At 53.7% G+C, this 24,866-nt stretch overlaps 12 protein-coding genes across 12 annotated transcripts; 4 read left to right on the forward strand and 8 right to left on the reverse strand.

Moving 5' to 3' along the window:
• Positions 1-531: 531 nt before the first annotated feature.
• Positions 532-3,015, reverse strand: M421DRAFT_68 (uncharacterized protein; the record flags this gene model as incomplete). Its single annotated transcript, XM_033596465.1, has 2 exons — positions 532-1,629; positions 1,681-3,015. 2 exons carry the CDS (start codon positions 3,013-3,015, stop codon positions 532-534), a joined length of 2,433 nt encoding a protein of 810 aa, XP_033454127.1.
• Positions 3,016-4,196: 1,181 nt separating this feature from the next.
• M421DRAFT_96940 (uncharacterized protein) lies at positions 4,197-6,407 on the reverse strand (the record flags this gene model as incomplete). Its single annotated transcript, XM_033598442.1, has 3 exons — positions 4,197-4,603; positions 4,652-5,614; positions 5,942-6,407. The coding sequence occupies 3 exons, from the start codon at positions 6,405-6,407 to the stop codon at positions 4,197-4,199; spliced, it is 1,836 nt and encodes a 611-aa protein (XP_033454128.1).
• A 946-nt stretch (positions 6,408-7,353) lies between these two features.
• Positions 7,354-8,550, reverse strand: M421DRAFT_107198 (uncharacterized protein). Its single transcript, XM_033587148.1, has one exon. The coding sequence runs from the start codon at positions 8,062-8,064 to the stop codon at positions 7,447-7,449; it is 618 nt and encodes a 205-aa protein (XP_033454129.1). The 5' UTR covers positions 8,065-8,550; the 3' UTR covers positions 7,354-7,446.
• Positions 8,551-9,352: 802 nt separating this feature from the next.
• M421DRAFT_87959 (uncharacterized protein) lies at positions 9,353-10,193 on the forward strand (the record flags this gene model as incomplete). Its single annotated transcript, XM_033597615.1, has 2 exons — positions 9,353-9,538; positions 9,756-10,193. The coding sequence occupies 2 exons, from the start codon at positions 9,353-9,355 to the stop codon at positions 10,191-10,193; spliced, it is 624 nt and encodes a 207-aa protein (XP_033454130.1).
• A 2,322-nt stretch (positions 10,194-12,515) lies between these two features.
• On the forward strand, positions 12,516-13,512 carry M421DRAFT_414934 (uncharacterized protein). Its single transcript, XM_033590505.1, has one exon. It carries the CDS (start codon positions 12,558-12,560, stop codon positions 13,443-13,445), a length of 888 nt encoding a protein of 295 aa, XP_033454131.1. The 5' UTR covers positions 12,516-12,557; the 3' UTR covers positions 13,446-13,512.
• Positions 13,513-14,618: 1,106 nt separating this feature from the next.
• M421DRAFT_96941 (MFS general substrate transporter) lies at positions 14,619-16,163 on the reverse strand (the record flags this gene model as incomplete). The annotated part of the gene is made up of 6 exons (XM_033598443.1): positions 14,619-14,699; positions 14,748-15,081; positions 15,130-15,220; positions 15,271-15,446; positions 15,495-15,799; positions 15,852-16,163. The coding sequence occupies 6 exons, from the start codon at positions 16,161-16,163 to the stop codon at positions 14,619-14,621; spliced, it is 1,299 nt and encodes a 432-aa protein (XP_033454132.1).
• A 612-nt stretch (positions 16,164-16,775) lies between these two features.
• On the reverse strand, positions 16,776-18,021 carry M421DRAFT_388187 (uncharacterized protein; the record flags this gene model as incomplete). The annotated part of the gene is made up of 3 exons (XM_033589938.1): positions 16,776-17,234; positions 17,439-17,824; positions 17,870-18,021. The coding sequence occupies 3 exons, from the start codon at positions 18,019-18,021 to the stop codon at positions 17,149-17,151; spliced, it is 624 nt and encodes a 207-aa protein (XP_033454133.1). The 3' UTR covers positions 16,776-17,148.
• Positions 18,022-18,172: 151 nt separating this feature from the next.
• Positions 18,173-19,091, reverse strand: M421DRAFT_414935 (uncharacterized protein). Its single transcript, XM_033590506.1, has 3 exons — positions 18,524-19,091; positions 18,434-18,474; positions 18,173-18,371 (listed from the first exon to the last, which is right to left on the reverse strand). Exons 1-3 carry the CDS (start codon positions 18,711-18,713, stop codon positions 18,366-18,368), a joined length of 237 nt encoding a protein of 78 aa, XP_033454134.1. The 5' UTR covers positions 18,714-19,091; the 3' UTR covers positions 18,173-18,365.
• A 3-nt stretch (positions 19,092-19,094) lies between these two features.
• Positions 19,095-19,889, reverse strand: M421DRAFT_414936 (uncharacterized protein). The gene is made up of 2 exons (XM_033590507.1): positions 19,404-19,889; positions 19,095-19,351 (listed from the first exon to the last, which is right to left on the reverse strand). Exons 1-2 carry the CDS (start codon positions 19,731-19,733, stop codon positions 19,196-19,198), a joined length of 486 nt encoding a protein of 161 aa, XP_033454135.1. The 5' UTR covers positions 19,734-19,889; the 3' UTR covers positions 19,095-19,195.
• M421DRAFT_71 (NAD(P)-binding protein) lies at positions 19,743-20,474 on the forward strand (the record flags this gene model as incomplete). The annotated part of the gene is made up of 3 exons (XM_033596757.1): positions 19,743-20,058; positions 20,110-20,389; positions 20,438-20,474. 3 exons carry the CDS (start codon positions 19,743-19,745, stop codon positions 20,472-20,474), a joined length of 633 nt encoding a protein of 210 aa, XP_033454136.1.
• A 1,292-nt stretch (positions 20,475-21,766) lies between these two features.
• On the forward strand, positions 21,767-22,945 carry M421DRAFT_96944 (glycosyltransferase family 34 protein; the record flags this gene model as incomplete). Its single annotated transcript, XM_033598444.1, has 3 exons — positions 21,767-21,783; positions 21,870-22,263; positions 22,325-22,945. 3 exons carry the CDS (start codon positions 21,767-21,769, stop codon positions 22,943-22,945), a joined length of 1,032 nt encoding a protein of 343 aa, XP_033454137.1.
• Positions 22,946-23,619: 674 nt separating this feature from the next.
• Positions 23,620-24,845, reverse strand: M421DRAFT_107253 (uncharacterized protein). Its single transcript, XM_033587152.1, has one exon. The coding sequence runs from the start codon at positions 24,609-24,611 to the stop codon at positions 23,751-23,753; it is 861 nt and encodes a 286-aa protein (XP_033454138.1). The 5' UTR covers positions 24,612-24,845; the 3' UTR covers positions 23,620-23,750.
• Between the last annotated feature and the right edge of the window lie 21 nt (positions 24,846-24,866).

The following is a 24,866-nucleotide window of genomic DNA, read 5'->3' on the forward strand; positions in this document are numbered from 1 at the left end:
TTAGACATGTCTCCCTCCTCCGTTTCCATCCTTCTCAACGAGCCTGACGGTCCTGATGTGCGCCGCCAGCTCGCAGCGGTAAAGAAGAGTGGCAACTAGCCAGTGAATTCTCTCGTCATTGCGGATGTTCAATTCGATGTGCCGATAGAGCAAGGGTTCACCAACTCCACGGTATGTCTTCGAAACTCTTGACATTGCGTAACCCTGGTTGGGGAAAGTGCGTAGAAGCTCGGATGAGGAGGTGGCATTAGGGTCGCGGGGAGGTGCGAAGGTGTTGCTTTGTGCCTGCCTTCGCCTTGCCTCAAAACCTTGCGATTCAAGTGAGTAAGCAGCGCCTTCTAGGTAGGAGAAGAAAAATGAGTTCGGGATGAAGGTGAAGGTGAGTCTGAAATTCGTATATATGCATTGTTGGGTATATCGATGTGTGTACAAACAGTCGTAATGTATGCTCCGTTACCGCCAGGTGTGACTGTGCTTTGCTCCCGTCGTCTTGGCGACTAACGTCAGGCAACTCTTCCCCCTCATAAGGTCTCACCTAAAGACATTACTCCCCCTCGCCGCCCACTGATCCTGCTGCTGTTGCTGCTGCGCACTCTGATACCCATAATACGCCGCGGGCGACCAATTAAGATCACCTCTACCAGCGCTCCCATAGAGACTGCCCGCATCAACAGGCCCACCGGTGGCAAGGCTACCGCTATTGTGCAGTTGGCCCTGCTGCTGTGTCTGCCCGAGCCCAGTAGTTGATGACAAGGAGTTCTGGGCAGATAGTGCGTTCTGGGTGGGCTGCGAAGATATAGAGCCTTGCGTCATGGAGCGACTCAGGGTGCTGTAAGGTGAGTGGTTCGCGGCTGTGAAGAAGCTTTGCTGGGCCTGCATGGGCATAGCTTGTGCAGCGGCTTGAAGCTGTTGTTGTGCTGTTTGTGAAAGTCGTTGTGGACTTTGTAGGCGCTGCTGTTGTTGCTGCTGCACTGGCTGACCATCCGAGTTGTATGTCATCTGCTGGGGGCTGCGGCGCTGAGCTACTTGGTTGAGTTGAGCGAGCTGCTGACGATGGTTCTGGGCCGCTTGTTGGAGACGTTGTTGCTGTTGTTGTACTTGCTGCTGTTGTTGTACTTGCTGCTGCTGCTGTTGTTGTACTTGCTGCTGTTGCTGTTGTTGTACTTGCTGCTGTTGCTGTTGTTGTACTTGCTGCTGTTGCTGTTGTTGTACTTGCTGCTGCTGTACTTGCTGCTGCTGCTGCTGCTGCTGTACTTGCTGCTGCTGTGATTGCTGCGTTTGCGTATGTGGCTGCGCATGTGATATTGATGGCCGCTGTTGAGTCTGAGTGTGAGGCTGCTGCGGCGGCTGTGGTTGCGAGTGCGGTCGTGTTGCTGTCTGCGTTGCCTGAACAGGCGTCGTAGACGCTCGCTTTTCGTGTTCCAGCTGCTGGATCCGGGCTTTTGCTTCGTCAAGTTCCTTCTTCATCTTCTCCAACTCGGAGAGTTCATGGTTAAGTGCCGGCGCCTGACACGCGGGCTCGCTGACTGTAAGTGACTGTCGACGATCATCGCTGGGGGGTGGATCTGAGTAGTAGCAGGACCGCTTCTTGTCAATACAAGTCTGGCAACTTGGTCGAACGCCGTCACACTACGCTCTGATTAGCTAGGGTTCGCGATTTCAAGCACCCTTCCAACGAACCTTTGTCTTCTTCGCCTTGCATACATCGCAGCTGTTCCGGGGCCGCCTCCTCGGCGGCTGCTGCTGAGCAGTCTGGTTCCGAGGCGGCTGAATCGGCGACAGCAAATTCACAACGGGCTGCTGAACAGGTGGCTCCAGTTCTGGAGGAGGTGGTTCTGGCGGCGCAGACGGATCGTCTCTGATCAGCAGCAACAACGACTGCAGACTCTGTGCCCTCAGGTCGCTCTCCAGAGACGTGTGCGACGGCCTTGGTGGCTCGAATCTAGGTGGTTTCTTCACTTTTTTCAGCGGTCTTGGTGTTGGCTCTGCCTCTTCGTCTTTCGGTCGATTGATCAGCCTCTGCAACGCTTCAGGGTCGTGCTCCTCCAAGAACTTCCGCCTCTTTGAGTCTTTGCGTGGCGGCGGGGCCCGCTCCTCGTAGGTCTTGTGCATGGGAACATGCTTGTAGAAGACGTCCAGCGTCTCCTTTACCGCCGAGAACTTGATCGAAAGCACACCCTTGCAGTCGTACACGGGCTTCGTGGCACGCTTCCCCAGCTTCGCACCCTTGCCATTGGCAGCGCGGTCCTTGTTGAGCAGCGAGTCGTTGCAGTAGTACGAGAAGCGGAAGCTGTCGTCTTCTCTGCTGTTCCAGCAGTTGTGGAAGCTGTACCGGTAGCCGTCGATGCGTTGTATGGCGTCGACGCAGCACTTGGCGATGGCGCGCTGCTTGCGCATCTTGTCCTTGGGGTCGACCGTAGGCTGCAGGGCCTCCATGATGCTCAGGCTGACCTTGTGCTCCAGCTTCTTGCCGCCATTGCTGCTGCTCGAGCCGGGCGCTATGGCCGGCGGCGGGAAGCTGGGCGGCAGCGTCAGGGCGATGGCGGGGTCGGACACGGACTGGTACGCGTGCGAGGGCTCGCCGTACTGTGCTTGGAAGCCGTTCGCCGGTTGGAAGCCCGGGGCCGCGTGCGGATTCTGCTGGGCGAGGTGCGGTGCGGGCGGCGGCGGCGGCGACTGCTGCTGCTGCTGCTGTGACGTCGTCGGGTATGGGGCGGGGGCCGACACCATGAAGCTGGTGCCTATCCAAAAGCTCAGCTGCGCTTCGGTGTGCTCGGGCTGCTCGGGCGGCGCATTCAGGTACTCGCGCAGGGCCACCTCGAACTCGTCCATGGACGCGACATTGTACTGGATGATCTTGGCCAGCGCGTCGCGTGGTTGGCGGCCGCGAGCCAGCTGCACCGGCGCCTGCGGCCAGAGGGCGTTGGAGTCGTCAGGCGCGGCATTGCTGAAGGCCTCTGCAGAGGCACTGCTGGGGCCGTATGCGCTCACATTCGTCGTCGCGCTGGAATTCATCGATGTGGGGGCGGCGCCGAATAGAGAGGATGAGGGAGCATGTTTAGCGGTAACGATACCGAGCTTTCGTGCAGCCTCGACGCCGCATGCTCCCGCCCGTCACCATCAGGTGTGGGTCAAACACGGAGGGCGATTAACGGACTCAGGCGAAGCCGGCTGAGCAGAGCTAACTACAGGTCAAGAGCAGAAACATTGCAAGTCTGCATGTTTCAGGAACACATGTGTTGTTGCCAGCATCCACTCGTTTCCAAATGTGCCATGTGCATTGTGGAAGAAAGTTTTAAGACACGAACGCCAGATCCTACCAGCTGCACCGAACCTTGTATGTGTCATGTCAGACTGTCGGCGCATTATTGCAGTACTCACCGAGACCTACTGTGTACATGTGAGTTACGTCCCCGTCTGCTGCAGGGGCCGCATGTAACCTCGACGTCTTGCGTCCCAATACCATCGTGCAGATGATTAACAGCTAATATTAGCCCTTCCGCACATGGTGCGATGCTCAGTCAGATCAGCGCTAGGATTCTCACGTCGTACCAAGCACGCCCTGCCTCGAGACTTGGTGATGTGGTGCTCGGAATGTCGAGGCTGTGGGCCCTCCTCTACCCCTGCCAATACGTGAGATCAGGCACGCGCCCCAGGGATCAGCGACTCTGATGTCATTGCGACCGTGTGCGGATTGATTGTCAATGTTGATCGTCGGCGACTTGGTGGCTTGGCGGTTTCGATCGTCATGTCGGGAGCCATGCCCGTGGTGCTGGGAGAAACGCGCTGCGACGGCTGCAACTTTGCGGCGCTGCAGCTGGCGGCCTGATGGACGTCGAGCACGATTGTAAAACGCAGTGGAGAGCAGAGTAGAAGATCACCAAGAGCAAGGAGAGCAATAAGTGGTGATGATGATGATGATGATGATACCGTGATCAATTCCTGATTGATGTGCACAGCACTATTACTACCCCATCAAACGAAGAGGCCCTGACGCCAAAGCAACCCGGACCATAGGTAGTGGTATCGATCCAACAAGCAGAATCCCCAATTCCCCAACAAGCAGTTATGGTACAACTTGTACATGCCGTAATCGTGTCTGTGTACGGGTCGCCAGTAAGCAACCATGCTTTTGTATCCTCCTTTTGCCGTATCCATAGTTGAAGTAAGAAAATTCGTGACGCTAAACGATGCGCTCAAAAGACGTACTCGATATTCTTCATATTGTCAGGAACCCAGTGACCCTTCTCCTCTGGTGTTGCGTTGTGAAAAGCGTCAGCGCGCTTCACTGTTTGCACATCGAGGTCAGTCACGTAGTCCTTGCCGTTAGGCAGCTGCATGCGAACCTCGAACTCAGAGTCGAGTATCATGTCGTCCTTCGACAGCCGCCTTGGGCCGTCATAGACACACATGACGCGCTTCTTCATCTTCATCTTCTCGGTGGGGCATCCCCATGCCAGAGGGTAGTTCTTGCGCTTCTTGCGCCCCGAAGAGGCGATTGCGACACCGCCCTTGGAGAAGGTGAGACCTGCTCGTGGACCACGAACAGGCTTTGTGACTTTGGATTGGTTACCACCCCCGGTGTGCTGCGATGCGCCGACACCTCGGGGATGTGTTGATTGTCAATCCGAGTGGGACTTCTTGATGCTACCTTTGCCGGAACGCGACTTGCGGCTGCCATAGGTAGCATCATCTTGGTCATCGACGTCGATCTCCTCATCAAAGTCTTCCTCATCCTCGTCGTCATCATCGTAGCTGGGGACGGTGTACTCGATGCTCTCGGAGAGGCCATTGCGGTCCAGTGTGTCAGTGACATCCTTATCCTCAGCAACAGAAGTCAGCAGGCGCTGGTTGACGGCCTCGCAGGGATCAGCCTGTTGTACGACGCGCAACACACAGTCGTCCAAGTGCTCATAGAAGTCTTGTGCATTGGCAAAGGTGACCGAGCAAGTCGAGCAAGTGCCGGCAATCTGTGGGCAGTATGCCTTGCGTGTGCTGTTGGAGCTCTTCTTTCGGCTGTTGGGAGGATTCTGCTCGACACCATGTACTGAAGTAAGGTGCCTCTTGAACACGTCGGCGCGATTGAAGCTCTTCTCCACTGCCGATCCACTGCCTGGGCAGAAGCCGCATACCATGGTGCCCTTGTAGTGGGTAAGGGTGTGCCTGTTCTTGTCATACTTTCTTGCGAAACCCTTGACATAGTACTCGCAGGTCGTGATCGGGCACTTCTCCGGGCGCTCGCTGCGGTGCGTAATAATGTGGGCCTTCAAGTCCTTAAACACGCGTCCACATTCTGGCAGTGGGCACATGCCCTTCGACATTGTCTCCTCATCCAGGTCGAAACTGCTGCCGCTACCGCTGCGTCGGCGGGTGTTGGAGTGTTGTGAGTAGTGAGATGCTACTGAACCGCGCCTTTGGTAGGGGTGGAAGTGTGTTTGGAGGAAGGGGGATGCGCTCCCTTGCTTTATACGCGGGTGGGGGCTTTGTGCTGATAGCTGCGAAAGGACTGGCGAGGCAGGCTGCTTTACAACAGCGAAGTATTCCGATTGGTTTGCCTGAATCTCGGGGAAGGGGCTCTGAGGAGCGAATGCAAAAGGCTGGATGACGTTGGGGTCTGCGATGTATGTGTTAGCTTTCCTGCGCTGTTCACTTGAGATGATAGCACAGGGAGGGGACCGACAAGATTCTGGAGAAACTGGCATGGAAGTAGAAAGAGTTCTTGAAAGAAGCGGAGACGAGATGACTGAAGACGAGGCAGGTGATGTAGGAACGTCGTGTGGAAGGATTTCATTGGAAAGCAGAGAGTTTCTTCGCCGGCTCAGCCTCGTGGAAGACCAGCTCGCCGAGGCGGGAGCCGTTGGTGTTTTAAATGCGTTGCTCGAAGCAGTGGATGCAGTAGAAGAGAAAGAAGGCGGTATCTCAGAAGGAATCATTGACTTACCAATGAAGGACTTCTGCTCTGCGACCATGGTGGGGAAGTCGATTCCGGAGGTCATCATGGCCATGGGGTTCCATGCTTCTATCTCGAACTGGGGCGTGATGGAGGGTGAGCCCAGAGCAGAGGAAGACGCCGAAGCACAGGATTCAGAAGAAGCAGAGAGGACTGGGGGCTGGTCCTGGAACGAGTTCAAGGTTGAGTGTGGAGATCCCGAGGGGCTGTGGTAGTTGTACTGATGTGCAAACTTGTGTCCCTGAGCGAACTGTTCATAGGTGTATTGTGGTCTTGGTGCCTCAACCATGGGAAACGTGTGTTCGTATGGTGCGCTGAATGATTGCTCCATGCTAAATGTCGATGAGGGAAGGAAGGGCTGTGTGGTAGGGAGGTACTGCAGTTGCAGCTCTTGCTCGTGAGTGTAGAGCTCAAAGTCATGGTGCTGCATTATCGGGGGATATGCGTAGTCGACCATGGTGGTCGATGTGAGTGTAGATGATGAAGCTGAATGAGTATCGTGAAGAGCCGCTCAGGTCTTATTCACACATTAAGTAAGTCAGTAAAGATTGGCTAAGAAGCGGGCCGGGCCCGATCGATGGATGAGCATAAGCAGTGTTTGGTCCGCTAGCGCATCTGTAGGCATGCCTGGAGGGGAAGCTTACCAGCTCTCAGAAGAGAGTCACAGCCAGCCACAAACTCGGTTCGGGAGAGCGACAATGAATCTCGTTGATTATTGCAGATCGATTGCTGGATTGGGGTGGTCGGCGACGGTGCGTTGCGGTTCCGAGATTCAGAGCTCTAGAGTGGCCGGGTTTGGAGTGACAGGTCACAAGCGAGGCAGACTGGATGCTGTGTTGTAAACCGAGACTGTAGGAAAGGTCCGGAAGAGGTTGAGTTCTTGCTGATCGGGAGGCCTGGAACTGTAGACGGTGCCCGGGGGCGAAGTGTGGTTTATACATAAGGCCTGAGACGACCACGATGGCCCCCAGTGCGGACTGTGCACAAAGCCACCGCGAACCCCTGCCTCTGCCCTACAGAAGCGGGTCCGTAACATGCCACCTCAGTTTGGGGACGGTAAGTCACGCTAGGAGAAAAAGAAAGAGGCAGAAGCATACCGTCCGCCATCGTCCACGTCCCCGCCTCGATCGCGCGCCCCGACCGCTTCGTGGGAGGACAAGCCTCCATGGATTGCGGTGAAGCCGGGTGGTCCTAGACACCCCTCCCTGCCGCCAAGGACCGCGCGATGCCCAATACGAACCCCACAAGCGCACGCCGGCGAGTGAGGGCGCAGCCTTCAGGAGTGCCCATGCTCAGTTTGGCAAAGGTAAGCGGATTGGGGAGCACATTCAGGCGATGCGCACGCTAGACCACCGCTTTTGTGAGTAAGCAATGTCGCATCTACGGGCATGAGTCCATCTCACATCTGATTCGACCTTCGCGATGCTTTCGCTTTCGCCGGGTCGCAGAGCGGGAGCTTGTGGCTGGGGAGCGGCTGTGCAGGTCCAACTGACGTCTCATTGGACATGGAATGGGTCTAAAATTAAGACCATTGCCCGAATGTGGTTTGGTCGACTGTCAAGCGAAGCACTCTCGGGGGGCATCAGGGCGCAGTCACCGCAGTACTGCTCCTTCAGCGAACAGCGAAGAGCCTCACCGCCGTCATCGTCATTCCCAACGTCACAGTCGAGACGATAGCGTTGTGGTGAGCAGATGAGTTCATGATAATCCATATTTGTAAAGACACCGGCGGCTGCACTGGCACTGCAACACTCGACGGATGCAAACGATCCAAGCGTATGCTCTCTGCATGCACTCCGCTTGTGGAAACAGGCGCGCCCCCGGGAGGCGTTTGAAAGAAATCTTCGCTTCCTTGTCCCAACCGCTCCAAGCTGCAGTCTCTGGCTGCGGCTACAAGCTCTCGCCATGATGACAACGACCTGTCCAGAGCGCAGCAACACTCGGAAGTCACGCGCAGTAGGAGCCGCATTGCACACGCTGCTCGCCATCAATGTACCAGTGACAGGCCGCGAACATGGTGTTCGAGCATGGCACTCCGTATCCGTGTCACTGTCTGTGCCTAAGATCCTCTGTGCTCCTTTCGTGGTCCCTGAAATCATCTGGCCCAGGTTCATGGATAAGGTTGGCGGACAAAGCACGGTGCTGGGTCCCGAGGACCCATGGCCTTGTCTATCTATACCTTGTTGAGCACACACACCTGTAGTGGGGTAGCACTGCTCTGCCGCATCGATATTGACTGCGTTACAATCCCTCCCTAAAATGTACTTCGGGATGCATTGACACCGCCTGCTCGGGTTTTTTGGTCCACTATCCTGTATCACCAACGAACAGAACGGTCATCCGTTCACGTGGTGGGTACGAGGAAGCGTATATTGATGTGGCATTTGCGGGGTGATCCCATCATCGGCACGGTTCGTCAGATCCCAGAATGAACTATATTAGGTGCAGAGGCCTACAGTAGGCTCTGGTGCTGTCATCGATTTCACGACTCGGTTGTGAGTGCGAGCCTCATGCATACTAGATCGATGCACACTATTCTTGGTCGTCTAATAGCAATCATAAGCCTGACTTAGTGCCGTCCGTACGCAATTAATATCTGTTGCATGGACGTCTGCAGTGCACCCGCCCAAGTTCTGAACGCAGGAACTGAAACTTCAACGCAGCGACTGCAGCATGAAGACCTGATGCCACGAAAATCCGGAGGCTTTGCACCGCCACATGGGTTGTCCAAGCACTATTGTTGATGAGCGTCTGGGATTATCTTCCGACAAATCAGGCAGATTGAAAAAGCTTACTCATGACCGTGCTCGACTGTGGCGGCCAATAATTGAGGCTTATCGTTTAGCAAGGCCACGAGGTCGATGAGAAGCCTGGACGTCCGAAGTGACGGGCATGATGACCCTGTCAATCTATGAAAGGGCCGACGCGGTGAACTAGCCCAAAACGAGCTTGTTTCGCGAACATCCCGGGCCTGTGTGCTGCACTGTGCAATCATTTTCATCAATCAATGTGTGACAATGTATTCACCGGACCGGGTGTCGTGTTGAAGGATGAGCAGCCTGTATCGGGTTGATTTAACTCGTATTCATGACAGACATTTCAATAGTGACATCTGACATTGTACGTGATGTGAACGTCAAGGGCCTTTGTTTGACAAGCGATCTCACTGGTAAGTGCGGAAAGGGTTCCCGTCAACGTTGGCGAAAGGCTGTACTGGTAGAAGGTGTGACCAATCCCGCATCTAAGACATGTCGACCAATTATCAGCTCATCAGAACAGCCCCAGATGGACTACGCGGACCTTCACACCCCCTCACCCTCACAGGTCCAAGCTCGTGTGCTTCGAAGTTGCTTGTGCTAGACCACTCGCTAGGACATGTAGGAGGCTGGCCGCAGTGCTCTCATGGAGCTATTTGACAAAGAAAGGGTGATGGTGGATCTGAAGGTCGCTTCTGGAAGGCCACACAGACGAGTGGTGCAACACCAAATGGTGTGCAGTGTGCAGCCATGTGAAGCTCCGAAAGCCACGTCGACGGGTGATCAGCACGAGAGGCTCTCCTGGGATGCTCCAGTGGGTTGGGCGCCCCATGTAGGTATCTGACATTCCATGCCAATCAGTCGGTAGAGCGATATGACCTGTCGCTGTTCGCTGTTCGCTGTTCTGTCGCGGAATCGATAGCGCTGTGCTCCTGTGGCACTACAAATCTGGTGCGAGTGTGGTGAGCCTCCGAATGTCGCAATGCTGAGCTTGCTCCGCGGGTTAGACTCCTCATAGTAATGTGGGCGAGCAGACTGCTCAATTGCAGCACCGTTTCGAGTCAACGTACGCTATGAAGGAGGACACTCCACCGTTGACTTCGGATTTACCGCGTGGAATACGCCATGAGGGGCTAGCTTGCGTGGTGGCCGGACGCCTCGGCCTCGCCTGTGCAAAAGCTCCCCACAAGTCGACGCCATGGACCAAAGCGCAGCACCGACGGGCTGGTTTTAGCGTTCCCAGAGAGATCCTTCCCGCGAGTTCCCAAATAACACTTTCCCACGTTCGGACGGCAACAAGCGGGCCGGATCTTGACATGTGGATAGCAAATGAGAGCAGCAGCATGCTCTGTGTTATCGGCCAGGATGTCTCAATCACCCGTGCAGTTCTCAGGCGAGGAATGGGCTCTTCTCGGGCAGGCAGAGCCTCATGCCTAAAGCACTCGGGCGGTCAAGCGCAATTGGCAAAGGCAGCATGGCTGGCGTAACTCTTTCCATCGAGTCGAGTTCATTGTACAGTCAAACAAGGTTCGGCTGAAGGCTTGCGTAAAGTGACAACCCGCTTCCAATTAATCTTGTCGCAGTGAACCCCGTAAGACAAGACAAAAGCCATGTGCTGGCAGCCTTGACCCCTACCGAGCCGCAGATCGTCTTCACGCAAGCGGGCCAATTTTCAGGATCGACCGTCACAACAATAATTTGGACGGTGCGGTCTTGGCTTGACCAGGAACACAATCCTTTCGATCGCTCTTGGACCGTGGAACAAAGCACTACAGCGGTAACTTCCGGCGAGGGGCTTCCAAGTTCCAACACGGATGTCGAGACCCTGTCAGCAAAAGCAAGTCGTGACCTGGGACATTCCGCAGGAGTTTTTAAGCCTTGTGATGACCGGGCGATTCGAAATTTCGACGAGTTGTAGTCCAGGTGAAGTTTGGTCATGTTGGGTGATTGGCATGTGCTGTCCGTGAGGGGGTGGGCGTCTCGCCTGGATCGAGACCTTTTTTCGCTAAACCCAGTCTCCCAGGACAAGTCGAGCCAGGTGTCAATATGACTTGACCGTTTGCGTGCACAGGTCAATGGGCCTTGAACCTGAGAGGGGTGAAGGCGCCAGGCGCTGGGCACAGATGCGCTGCATGCTGTCCCGTGTATTGCTTATCAGAGCCGAGATTATTGGCCGGGTGGTCGGCGATGCATGCTTGACAGGATGATCTTGTCTGTGCGTTATTTCGATGCACAGTGACTTTCCCTGCCTTGGCCGTGGTCGTCGCCTACCTTTCCTAGGATTTGGGGATTTGGGGGTCAGAGACAGGCCTGGCTGTCACCCCACGGTCGCTGCTGCACCGTCTCCGACCGTGTGTGGCGAGTTCTATCTTATACGGGAGATTTATTGTAGCATAAGTAAGAGTAATGACAACCGGAGATGTAGTCGAAGTAGAGTTGTGTGGTGATAATGGCCACCAAGGATATCGGGTGCGTCCGTCTTTCAGCCTCCGGAGATCTCGACAAAAGAAGAAGGATCTCCACGGCGCCCTCACCTAGATGCCCTCAGCTCACATGTCTAATTCAACCACCTATTCTCGAGATGATCGCAACAAGACAGTTCATGTCAAGAGCATGAGGAAGTACTGGAAAGGCGAGATCGAAGGCGGTATCAAGACACGTGGCATTTCACGCAACGATGACAGTAGCGACTTGCCAGTGCTTTGTGATCATTGTCGCCTGAGGAATGCATACACCCTACTGGCATCTCTGACCGAACAACAACGTTCACTAACCACTCCAATTTGAATTGCTGATCCTCTTACGATATCAGGCCGGAGACACACGCTGGAGGGCAACTCAGCGTCCTAAGCCCTGCGCTTCAAAAGCTAGGGAAGGAGAATGAGTAGAACAGCCTGTGACGCAAACAGGTGGCATTCATCTACTAAGCATAGATCTACGGTTCCGCAGATGTAGATGAGCTTACCAAATTTGTGATCTGGACCATTCGATCTATAAATCACAGGCAGTAGGACCAGAAGAAGGCTGCACAATTATGAGGACTAGATACCGCCCTTGGCACGTGTAGTGGGACACCCGGGAGATCGAAATCCTACCTGCCATGCTCTTTGCAGATGCTGCTGAAAGCTTTCAGGCATTTCCGCCCTATCAAGACCATTTCATGCATACAGTCTCAGAGTCTCGAAATCTTCTCTCTATTACCAATTTCGTACACTCGCTGCAGTATATATGGCTCAAAAGACACGGCACTACCGTCAACAGCGGCGGAACCTGTGTCTCACACCCAAGGCAACATCTTGAATGTACATTCAACTCCAGCGTGCTGAGAAGGACTCATAGTGCCTTATATTGTTCGCTTAGTCAAACCCGCTATCTTTTCCGTTCTCGTATCCAGCTGATGCGGGATGACAGAATGTCCCCTCGGCGGAGTGCAGGATTGTCCTGCTCCTTTGGTACATTGAGCAAAGTTTGCAGCAAGATGCTACCTATATTCTGAGAAGGATGATTAACTATTCCTGGCGTTCGGCGTAGCCTCTGTAGTCTAGGATTACCGAACGCCCGCAGATACCCTCCTGCACCCGTTGTCGCATAGTGCGATGCAGCAGAGGCTCCTCGAACGTTGCAAAATTTTGTTTTTTTGCACAAAGTATCCGCACTGGTAGTGCACGCTTTGTCTTGTGATTGAGATGCCAATGTGGAAGCGACCTCCATGCCTATCTGCTGCAGCCACTTTAGCCCCATAAGCAGTGTAAGCTCAGCCGCACTTCATCGACCCCGCACTCTCATTATGATCATAAAGCGACATTAGTGCTATCTGGAGAAATTCGCTGCACCAGCTTCGAATCTTCAAAATGTCATCTGCTGCATATCATAACCCGTCTGAGCAGCACGCGTCTCACGGGTACCAGCCTCCGGACAACACACCATATTCTCAGCCTTATCACAACTATTCGTCCCTTCCAAGTCAATCATATGCAGACGTCCAAGGACCACTGCATTCACAAGCTTGTGCAGATCAATATGGAGTGTCTCCAGCTCCAACCGCAGACGCAACCTCAATAGCTTCTGGACGACCCAGTGAGACGAAGCCTGCCTCAGAGTCTCACGTCCTCCAAACTCCCTCCCTACACACAGACCTTGATTCTCTCGGGAAGACACATCTTTTATCTCAGCGCAACGACTTTTACCTTGACTGGGCTATCAAGATACTTGGCGTGGCCGCAGCGGTCACCTTCGGCATATGGGCACCTATATCATACAAGATCACAGCGGATGGGAACAATGGAAACGACAAGGCTCAAGCATCGCTAATGTCAGCAATCAGCTCAATGAGCGATGAGGCTGCCACTGCTGCAACTGCGCAAAAATCGGCCGTTACTGTGCTAGAAAAAGTACAGGATCAGCTGGAAAACCTCGGATTGCTACGTGCGTGGGAGTTCTGCGATGGAAGAACGGAAGCTGTTTGTATACAATTACAAGCTTCTTCGAAAGAAGTTCTCGATGCGTTGTCCAGTCTAGGCGGAATGACTCCCAAATTCTCCAGCACAGCCGCAACATCTACGTTCAGTGCGGGTGCGACGAGCACAAATGCTTCAGAAGAAGTTTCAGCTAGTATGAGGCTAAATAAAACAGCTCTTATGGCTGTTATACTCGGGTCAGTGTTTGGAGGTATCGTGATAATTGGGCTGGTCGTTGGGGTCATGGCAAAGCGTAGAAGAAACATGCAAAGTGGTCATTGAAACATGATTGGATTGGACTGGTTAGTACTTGTGATAGATAGATGATGTAATGAACAACGTAACACGGACATTTTCAATTATTGCGTGTACTGCGACGCGTCTCCACTTCAATGGCTTCGCTGAAGTGCGTGCATTTACAGGGAACATAGATCGAACAAGATTGCACCAACACCATGGATCTTGGAAATGAGGCATCTTCTGTCTGGACTCAAGGTTTCACGTCTGCGAAGTGAGGCGCATGTGCAAGTCACTGGGTAGCCATGGCATCCTCAGTTCATACCCCTGACTACATCCGGTAGGGCCAGTATCATACCATCCATCTGAAATAATGTCAGTCCCAAAAATACTGTTCTTAGGAAATCAATCTTCCTCATGCGAAAGATAGCAGTGTACTCGTAGCAAAGTCCCTCTCTTCCAAAGTCCAGGAACATAGCATCTCCGTTCTCACCGGATATGGACGCCATCACGTCACCTCGGAGTAAGGCATCACGGACCTCAGAGATACCTAGCGGGCCCGGTGAATAACCTCAAGGCTTGAGTGTCTCGGAAACCCCAGGTCTTTTCTCACGATATCGACTTTGTCTTAGATTGGGTGCTCGAAATGCTAGGAGTGGCATCTGCCATGTTGTTTGGTATCTGGGTACCTATATGTTACAAGACTGTATAAGATGGTAACGTAACGCAAGGAACGATCGGTCGCAAAGAGAAATCGCATCTCATTTCAGAACATGGATTGGAGATATTGTGGTGGCAATGATGAACGTTGGGCTACTTGTGAAACTTTGAGCTCACAGGGCAACGCTGATAAGATCATTACGGCTCTTCGCAGCTTGACTTGGACCAGAGGCGAAGTGACGGTGACAACACCGGCGCGAACAGCCCTGATCGGACCTGACGAATCCTCCAGCAATAGCATTATGGCCCCTAGGCTAGGCGCCATCTTTGATCTGGTCACAATCGTTGGACTAATTGTGGGGATTTGGGTGTTCAGAAAGAGTTATCGGCAAAGCGACGCACACTTCCAAGATCGGACTTGGGAAAATGGGTCAATGGTATGTAACAGCTTGTATATATACAAGTATGTAAGCGCCAACCCTCATTAAATACATCCCGGCTTGTGATGCAGCAGCATTGCTGTGCAGAGACTTGCGCCTGGATAAATTATCTTGACCATCACCACTTCTTGCGAAGGCTCCTGTCGTGAAGCAGGCGGCTGCCAAGCATGAACAGCGATCCAATGGTGATTGCAGTGCCCTGGTACTGGTCAGTAAGTGCTCAAAGTTCAAAAGCGGATAAACTCACTGAAAAGATGATCAACCACCAGTATCCGTCTCTGCTTTTCTCGTTGGTGATCAGTGCACTGCCAATCGGCGTTCCCACCAGACTGGCAATAGCGATCACACTGTAGAAAGCGCCGACGCGTGCACCCAGGTTCTCATCCGGGGTGATCTGGCCGACGACGGATGGCAATAGCGCAGTAAAGTTTCCGGTGCCGAAGCCGTAGAGACAAGCGAAGAGGACAGTGACAGCGAGTGAGTTGATGAGCAGCCACACAAAGATGCATATGCAGCCTGTGAACATGACCATGGGCCATAGAAGGTTGAGACGGCCCATGCGGTCACCGAGAAGCCCTCCACTGCAGCTGTTAGTCAAGGCTAAAAGGACATGAGTGAGAAGGACCCACAGGACTGCGCCCAAGATGCTGCAACTGTTCATCATAGGCAGAAAGTACTCGCTAATGCTCGGGTTGCTGTACGCGGCATTCGTATACATCTCTGGATTGTATTAGTATTATTCATTGCGTGAAACTCGGTCCGAGGCTCACTGATGTAGTACGATGGGATCCATTGCCCTAGCTGGGCGAAGAAGCCACCAATGCAGAGTACGGCGTAGCGTAGATCAAGGAAGCCCCGGAAGTCGATAAGTGCTCCGCAGTTCCTAGGTTGGTCCTTACCAGCAGGTCTGCTAGTCGAGATTGCAAGCGCAATGGAGTAGAGAATACTGCGAAGGTCAACTACTTGTGTGTCGCGATGCGAGGGCCCTACTTACGCGACCTTGAGCGCTGCTATGCGCAGCATCCACTGGAAACCAAGAACAGGTTCGAGACGCTCGAACATGAGCGGAAAGCCGATACCACCCAAAGCCGAGCCGGCAGCGACGAGACCCATAGCTACCGCTCGCCGTTGTTTGAAGTGCTGCCCGACCACGGTAAGTGCGGGCTGAGCTCCAAAGGCAGCTGCGAAGCCAACGAGCAGACCTTGAATCAGAAACACCTGCCAAAAGCGACCGTGTTGCGCGAAAGACAGAATGAGCAGACCGGCAGTGGTGCCGCTACCCGCGCCAATATAAAGCCACTATGCGAGGTCAACATCTCTTCTTACAGGGTTCAGTGGCGGCATTACGAACTCTTACGCCATATAAGTCACATAATGCTCCTGACACCGCGGCCAACGAGTTCATCAATGCTATCTGTAGCGTACCAATGAAAGCAATCGTCGATGTTGGTGTGTTCTGGAGGAATTGACTGCTGTAGTAGTTGTTGAAGAAGCCAAAGCTATTCAGAACCCCCATGGAGCAATAGTAGACCAGGATAGAACCGACCACGGTCAGCCACGCAGCCACACCGCCCTCGCGTTCTACTTTGATGACGCATGTTTCGGAATCAGCCGTGCTGTCTGAGGCTCGACGCTCACTGCTGTTGTGAAACTTTTCGGACATTGTACAGGCGGTATGACGAATATTGCGCTGGAGTGGAAGATGCAGCCCGCATTCCGGAAAGCGTCTTCCTTGTACATATACATGCCGCTCGGCTTCTCAGGGCAGGATGTGTACATCTACCACAACGGCGCTTGCTCAGGGTCCGTTGACAATGTGATGCCGCTATGTCATCTGAGATACGCCGGAAGGAAAGGAAGCAGTCGGCATCTTGCATACGATGGGGTTTGTCCCTGCCAGAGCCATGGATGTCATGTTCTTCCCTGACAACAGCCGACAATGCAACCATTCGGGGTAAAGATCGACGTGATTGCGGCAAGATATGTGAAGCTGTGCCCTGGAATGTAGACTTGTTCGTCTATGGTTCCTTCGTCCATAGGTTGGAAGGCTATACTTCGTCCGGATTAACGCCAAATTGTGACACAGCCTCGGGAAGCGCGTATATCTACAAAGCGGGTGTCTCCCGGAACCGGGAGGCCGGAAGTTTCGACAATTACTGCCAGCAGATTGTTTGAACAATCGATTCCATCTTGTGCGTCATTGTCGCAGGTTCGTTTGCGCGAGTGACGTTTGAGACGGCGCTGTCACGTTTTCCACTACCCTTGTGCCACATAAGTCGTGACAATCCTCCAAAAGCATCCGGTGGAAATGGAACTCGTCCTCGAGTTTGTTATGCAACCGGGCCGAATAGACGACCTGAATTCATTCCTTCACGTCATGCACCAATGACCTGCTGTTGGTGAACACCAGGCTCAAATGTACATTCCAAAAGTAGAGACGTGTGCGCGGAAGGGCGGACAGATTCCGATGGGGAAAGAGAGAGAGTGATCAAGCTCGAACTGGTCAGTCTGATGCGGACAATATCTCCTGGACAACGTACAAGCATATGACAACATGCTGTAGAGTCAGAACGCCCTCTTCAATGTGCAGGATTACTTGATCTCTTTTGTGACATTTTTTGCAGTTGTGCAGCTTCCGTCTGTTTTTGTCATTGAATACCCTCTGCGGGTGCTTGCGAATCGAAAGCTTCAAACCAAAAGCCTGGTGGCGACGTAGATTCCACTACGTTCGTAACTAGATGTAGTTAATATTCGTCTCTGACGTGATATGAATGGAGTTCAACGTACTGTAGCGCAACGTGCCACCTGGTGGAGCAGCGTCGGGGGCTGGAGAAGCGGCGCCATCGCGGCTATAGGTTTCCATAGAGGATCTGTCTGCCGTCATCCTTTCAACCAGCTGATCTCTCGCGTGTAGCAAGAGCCTTTTCGCTTTTGATACCCTTCCAGAGACGCGCCTCATCGTCTTTTCCACCGCGCTTGGACATCAATATCTCATCGGACAAGTCATCCCGCCACTGCATATCGTATACGTTTTTGGCAGATTGGTCTCGGTTGTAGGAATTGGATCCTGTCGTAGCTGGTACATTTGGTTCGCTATTATTTGATGGCTCATTCTCGGAATTATGGCTGCGAAAATGGGAGCCGAGCAAACCAGGGAGGTAGCGAGCGAAGAATAGCTTCGGCGCAGGAGCGCACGCGCAAATGATGGCCGCATTGACTTCTGCAAAGCACCACTCGAATTGTTCAACAGCATCCCAAGTGTAGTCTTTAGATATCATCAGGGGTTCCAGGAGGGTGGTAAGTCGGATTGCTACTGCGCAAACACTGTTGAGTCAGCATATGGACAGATGGGATTGTGAGCTGCCTTACAAGCTACCAGTTGCGAAGATAGCGCAGACACTGATCTTTTGTATTCTCGGCATCTGAAATCTTTCTGTTACCGTTATAGGCAAGACAAGAGTAAATACATCGATGATGATGTTAAGAATTGAGAGGGCCATGTACTTCGTCAACTGGTCCATACAAGTGGCTGATGAAATAAGCCGTAGATCCCAGCTAGCCGCCAGTGGCCTGCAGCCGAAGATTCTGACGAGGTCGTAGATTGTCGCTTAGACTACGACAGTGATCGCGAGAATGTAGACCAAGATGCGGAACCAAGTCCGTGGAGATAAGCGTAGATAAAACAGCAGTATAGAGAGCTTTGTGAAGGCGAGACTTGTGGTATACATAATTGTACCAACGAGTATCCACTGATGGTCTGGTTAAAGCAACAGGGGCCAAATTCGCAGAACGTGGCTTACTATTTGAAAAGGTGACATGAAAGTTTCGGCCTTCACCTCCCACATATGGTAACCCAGACCAGCAGTCATACCTACAAGAGAATTAGCTTTGAAAGGCGCAGAAGACAGCAAGCTCACGCGGAAAATTACATACAAGCAAAACGAGGCTGAAGAGCATGGCACAAGTAACCATATCTGCAAGAAGTCAGTTGATTGCAGGACATTGAGGATGAGTCCGGCCTACAGTCATCAAAATTGATGCCATTCTTCGTGACATGCGATCGAGTAAATATGCGTAAGACGATAGCTACAAAGGCAAGGATGGTTGTTGAGACGCCAACAGCGATGAGTTCCTTGTGGATGTTGGGAGTATTAATCGTGTGTCTGATCTGACCAATTGGCGGCTCCGTCATATAGATGTTAGAGGAGCTCATGATTTTTCGGATGCAATGCGATCAAAGGACACCTCGAGGTGCAAGCTGAAGCAGCGCAGCCTGGAGCCTTTGAGGTTGGAAGGAAGAGACACGAGTTGACGACGTACGAGCCTCCGTTATCAGATATTGAATCGACTGTCGAGGGGCTGCTGTGCCTCCTCGTTGCATTGATCATATGGATGTTTGAGGGAAGCTGATCAAGTGAGTGGCTGGGTTGTTGATCCACATCAACCGTAGCAAGGATCTGCAAGGTTGATTCGATCGAGAGTCGTGGCTGCTACGAGGCGAGTTTGTGCTCACTTGTGTCCATTTCTCTGATCTGATGCAGGTTCCGTTAAGCGAATCTTTGTAAATGGAACAACGATGAATCGTTCAGATGGGCTCAAGTCTGTTCGTGCACTTGAACAGTTACACTACGGGTAGAGTGAAGCAGACGGCACGGAATCTTCCGCTGTGCCTTCGACAAGGCTCCGAGGTTGACGTTAACTGCACGCGACAGATATGGAGAAACCCTGTTCTACTTTTGGAGGTTGTCGAGAAAGGCACCGGCACAGGGTCGTTCGTATGGTAGTATGTTCTGAGCCGTTGCGCCCCACAAAAGGATGCGGCGTAGCATTACTACTGTTCGCGAGCTGCAGCTGTATCGCACCGTCGGCATTGGGCACGTAAGAAATTGTCGCCGGTACTCACAGCTTTGTAGAACAAACGTCTCGATTTCCATGACTCATGATCTGATGCCAGTCTCCAGCGGCCGTACACGCTAAAGGGTTTGCATACAAGACGATTGGCCCCTATCGAGTGATCCGTTCCGGTCGATGATCCTCCAAATCTGTTCCTTCTTGGGAAGCCAACATTGGCGACGCACGCACGGGTTGAGATGCAGGACTCGAGTCGTGGCCCTGTTCTACGGCCGTGTCGGACTCTAGCATGTGTTGTCAACAGCCAGCTATATGAAACCAACGGCACCTGCTCCGTCTCACTGATACTATTCACACCTTGAAGGCCTGTGCAAGTCAACATTATAGGAATATGCCTGCAGCGTTACCGTATGCGGTCAATCCGCTTCCTTTCGCTGGTAAGGTCATCAGCATCACTGGAGCCAGTCGAGGCTTGGGTTTAGCACTTAGCAAGTACTTGCTCATCCGCGGTGCGACGGTGTCCATGTGTGCGACTTCGGCAGACAACTTGTCGAAGGCTGCGAAAGAGATAGACGAAGAACTTCCAGACGCCAAGGATCGGTACTGGACATGCGTCGCAGACATCGCCGATCTGGACAGTGTGCATTCCTGGATCGAGCAGACTGTGGCGAAGTTTGGAAAGCCCGATGGTTGCGCAAACGTTGCCGGTGAGCCTGTTGGGAGATCTTTTTCTTGCTACATTGCCGACGCTTGTGTAGCTGTGGAGCAGCGCGAGATCTTCCCCTTCGTCGACCTCGACCCTGAGTACTTCGCTAGAGTGGTCAATGTCAACGTGATTGGCACTTTCCATTGCCTGAAGGAGGAAATGAAGGTCATCAAAGACGGCGGCTCCGTCGTGAACGCCGGAAGTATTGCCAGCCAATACGCGTCGCAAGGGGTATCAGCCTATGTCGCTGCCAAGCATGCCCTCGTTGGCCTGACCAAGGTCGCCGCCTTCGAAGGAGCGCCGAGGGGAGTGCGCGTGAATGCTTTGTGCCCGTAAGTACACTACAAAACGCGCGACAAGACGTGACTGATTGCAAGCAGGGGCTGCTTTAACACAGCGATGATGGAGAAGCCCTGAAACTCGCCAACCGGCGAGTTTCACCTGAACAAGGACAACATCCCCTGTATCCTAAGGCGAGAGCTTCCGGAAGCGTGGGAAATTGCGGCCTCGGTCGCTTTCCTGCTCGGCAAAGAGAGCGCGCACGTGACGAAAGCATCGTGGGCAGTTGATGGCGGATGGGTCGAAGGCAACTACAGTTCGGGATGAAAAAGGCCGCCAATCCAGATGCCTGCGGAGCACCTACCATGAGGCTCCTTTGAGGCTGAAAGATACGGCAGGGAAGAGCGCCACCACCAACGCTCGCAATCGTCGAATTCCAAAAAAACCTGCCTGGCATTCTGCCTGGCATTCTGCCAAGATTTAAATGCCGGTGCAAAGCTCAAGTCCTCGAAACCCAAGCATTGCCCATCAAACAAGCAGTGCATCCAGCTCCCAGTGACCAGGTGGTTGGCATCCGAACCGTGGTTTCATTCTCGGTTGCAGCTGCTCCGCTCGGGTCATTCCGCTCAGCCACAATGCCGACTGCAGGTTAACGGTAGGTATGATGATTACATGCAAACAGTAAACACGTTCGGTCCCAACAAGAACAGAAGCTGCTTGCAAGGGGCCCACCGTCAAAGACGTTGATGCAACATGCGCTAAGCGTTGTAGGATACTTACACAGCATTGGGAGGCCGAAAGCAGCGAGAAAGGGAGCACGATCCCGCCAAGTGCCGAGAGCAATAAACTTTACGAGTCGCAAAATCTGATTGTGTAGGCATCGAGGCGTCGCTGGTCTTGGTGTGCTTTGTACGCTCGGGGGGGAGCATCGTGATGGACTAAAAGCGGGCTGAGATCATGATAGACGTTGAACTTGAAAGTTGGTTTCTACAGAAGCGTAGGCACCATGTAAGCTTTCGATGATGAAAGCCCCGGCTTCGCCATGCGGCTTTTGTGCAATGAGAGACGCTGGCCGCTCTTAGCTTGGTGTTCATTCGTATCATCCTATTCGTGGCTACTGCAGGTGTCGCGAGTGAAGGTCTAGCCAATGAAAGCGTTTGCGTGTCACTTTGCTCAGTCACTCGCAACACGCCGAACACGGTCTAATATCCCGAATTAGCATGGCTCAGCCCTGTCCTCGGTCCGTCGCCTCTGCGCCGTTCATCCACTTCGCAGATAGGCTCCCGGAAAGGGTACGCGTATCTCTTGTCAGTTCCTTGCTCATGTCCCCTCACAGATCCTGTTCTCTCTCCTCATAAGTGTCGCCTGTCACCTGTCACCTCCGCCTCATGCCGCAGTCCCTACCGAATATACTCGCACGCAGTCCCAAGATGGGCGCGTTATCGAGGTAAGGATCGGCCCCAGCATCCCGCCCACGGTCCCTCGGTCTGCGGTCTGCGGTCTGCGAGCTCCCAACTGATCAGCACTGTGCAGACCCATCGTAGCTGCGATTTCAATAGTCACAGCGTTGATAGTCCTCTTCAAATTCTTCGGCGACGTACCAGTCGACTACTACAGAAACTACTCGCCCGGGGAGCCAATATTACCGGCGACAACGAAAAGCGATAAGCCTCAGCCTGGCTACTTCAAGGCACAACCAGAGTGGGATTGGAAGGTGCCAGACTATGCCGGCTGGAACGGCTATGCACGCGCTCCCCGCAACCGCGACATCGTGGTGTTGACTGCGAGCGACGGTGGAGGCCACAACAGCGCCATCCCCAATATACTCGAGCGCGTACTCGACGACCGCAAGAAGTACTGTGCAAGGCATGGCTACACACATCTGTGGCTCAACACTAGTCGTTATGATGTTGGCGATGCACACAGAGTAAGCCGAAGGACCTTACAAATTACTCAATTAGGCAGTGTGCTTACATTAATCTCCACAGACCTGGTCCAAGATCCCTGCCGTCGCCGAAGCCTTCTCTCTCAATCCAACCGCCGAATGGGTCTGGCTCATCGATACCGACATCGTCATCATGGAACCAGACTACGATTTGGTAAAGGAGGTTGTTGGTCCTGAGGCCATCAAGCGCGGCCTGATGCGCGACACACCCATCCTGGACGGCCAGCTCAAGAACCACCCCACGAACATCAACACGCCGAAGGACTTTCGCGTCGAGGACATCGATATCCTGATCACGCAGGATCACCAGAGCGTCAACACTGGCAGCACCTTCTTCCGCCGCTCTGCGTTCACTCGCTGGACCCTCGAAATGATGACCGACTACACCATGCTCATGGGCCAGGACCACGCCGGCGCAGAGCAGGATGCCATCAAGCACCTCATGCTCGAGCATCAGCTCATGCGCAACCACATCGGCATCTACCCTCAGCGCAAGTTCAACGCCTACGTCCAGGGCGGCTCCAACATGGGCTACCGTGACGGCGACCTTCTCGTGCACTTCGCAGGCTGCTGGGTAGACGGCAATTGCCAATCCTGGTTCGAGGAGTTCTGGGGCAAGAAAGGACACAAGGATGTGTGGAGGCCCTCGACCAAGGACTCCTGAGGATAGATTACCATACACGACCATTTGCGGCATTTAGCGAGCACACCCACGAACGAGCGAACGGCATTCCTTATCGATGACACAAGCATACCTACGACCTTTCCCTTCGCCCAATGCTGCGTATTCGGGCACCATCGAGCGAGCCTACGTTCCGTTCCCTGTGCATATACCCTGGCGGTTATTTTCGAGCAAGTACGCAAGAGTAGAATCCGGCGTTTCTGGCGTAATCCAAGGCCACCGGCGTAAGGCCACGGCTGATTTAATTGCAGCACTGCATTTCTAGGCGGCGTTACAATTCAACAATATGAGCTTGCGTTCTGTCCACTTCGATGTCGTCCCGCGTACAATTTCACCCCTTGCTTTGCTTCGGTACACGGCAGCCTCAACGGTTTTGGCGGTGCCTGCGGGCGCAGAAGGATGATCGGATCCTTGCAGTCGGGTGTACGGTAGCCTTACCACCCTTGTGCAGATCGTGTTCAGGCGTCCAGCAATGCACTTACCGGTTGGGGCATGGGCCGAACCCAGTCTTGCTGTAGGAGACATTCAATCGACCCGTCAAAACAAAACGTTAAGATAAGGCTTGATTAGATATTTGTCGTGTGGCCGCCGACGTGTCAGTGGTTCGAGCTGGAAAGTAAGTAAAGACAAGCACGGATATCTGAAGGTCTGTGCACAGCGGCAACAGAAGGCAGAGCATACTTACAGCACTCCAGGTGCACAAGCGGCAGAGAAGCAGAGAGTCAGTAACCACTATTTCGACACCACCGAAGCATCCATACCCCCAACCCTCCCAGCATAGCAATACCTACACACAATCCTCGAAATCCCTCCTCAAGCCAGCATCATCACACATGACCATGACATAATTCGGCAAATCCAGCGCATCCTCGCCACCTCCCGTGTAAAACTTCTTACTCGCAACCACTATCTCCAACACCCGCGCGTCCCGCACGGCGTCGATCTGCAACCCCAGTGCTCGCGCATCCCTCGAGCCCGCAGGCACATCATCCACGGTCTCATACGGCAGCGAAGCGCAGCGGTGCCAGACCACAGCCCTGGATCGCAGCCCGGTCTCGGTAGCAGCAAACCTGGTGCGGCCGAAGGTGCGCCTCGTGCTCCTGACCGGCGCGGCATCACCCGCGTCGCGGTTGACGGTCGAGTGGAACATCTCCAGCCTGGCGGCCAGCGGCTCGATACTGGGGCGCTCGGGCTGCGCCTTGCGCGCGTGGTGCGGGAACAGCTGCTGTGCGGCGGGCGGGTAGTCTTTCCAGTCGGCCAGCACGGTGACCTCGAGGTTCTGCCTGTCGGCCAGGAGCGCGAGCAGCAGCGTCTCGATACGGGGCCGGAGGATGCCCGTCTCGGTGGGCAGCACGAGATGCAGGAACGCGCGGTCCTGGGTGCGGCTCCACGGCCCGCCGAGCGGGATATCGCTTTCGTTCTTGACGGGTCCCGAGTCCCACTCTGCGCGGGCGTAGCGGACGAGAAAGCCGTAGGCTTGGAGCTCGATGGCGTCGGGCTGCAGATCTTGTGCAATGCGTTTGTTGCAGGGAAGCGGGTAGGGCGCTGTGTCGTCGAGCTCGCGGATGAAGCGCGCGTTGAGGACGAGGAGAGCGCGCCAGTCTGGAGCTGAGATCCAGGCTGAGAGGGCGGCGGTGGAGTCCGACATGGCGTTCTGGTTTCGTGGATTTGGACGCTGCAAACAATAGGATATCGGGCATCCTGTAGATACTGCGTTTGCTCTCCCTACGCGTCTGGACGACAAGCAACTGCCTTACCAAGTAATGCGACGAGGTCATGTGTACGAAAGAGCAAGCTAGCAGTCGAAGATGCACATCAGTCATACACGTAGTGCAGAGCATCGAGGTACAGGTTGAGGCTGTTATTGGAGCCGGGTATTCCGAAAGCGTGCTTGCTGAGAAAC

This window comes from Didymella exigua, assembly GCF_010094145.1.
Source record: "Didymella exigua CBS 183.55 unplaced genomic scaffold M421scaffold_1, whole genome shotgun sequence".
Classification (NCBI taxonomy): domain Eukaryota; kingdom Fungi; phylum Ascomycota; class Dothideomycetes; order Pleosporales; family Didymellaceae; genus Didymella; species Didymella exigua.

Excerpts from the sequence above, each read along its gene's own strand:
- M421DRAFT_107198 (XM_033587148.1), bottom strand. The coding sequence starts at position 8,064 with ATGAACCTGGGCCAGATGATTTCAGGGACCACGAAAGGAGCACAGAGG.
- M421DRAFT_414934 (XM_033590505.1), top strand. The coding sequence starts at position 12,558 with ATGTCATCTGCTGCATATCATAACCCGTCTGAGCAGCACGCGTCTCAC.
- M421DRAFT_414935 (XM_033590506.1), bottom strand. The coding sequence starts at position 18,713 with ATGAGCTCCTCTAACATCTATATGACGGAGCCGCCAATTGGTCAGATC. Across the intron at positions 18,475-18,523 it reads TGGCATCAATTTTGATGACT|ATATGGTTACTTGTGCCATG; the intron begins GTAGGCCGGACT and ends GACTTCTTGCAG.
- M421DRAFT_414936 (XM_033590507.1), bottom strand. The coding sequence starts at position 19,733 with ATGTTGACTTGCACAGGCCTTCAAGGTGTGAATAGTATCAGTGAGACG. Across the intron at positions 19,352-19,403 it reads GACGTTTGTTCTACAAAGCT|CTGCAGCTCGCGAACAGTAG; the intron begins GTGAGTACCGGC and ends GGTGCGATACAG.
- M421DRAFT_107253 (XM_033587152.1), bottom strand. The coding sequence starts at position 24,611 with ATGTCGGACTCCACCGCCGCCCTCTCAGCCTGGATCTCAGCTCCAGAC.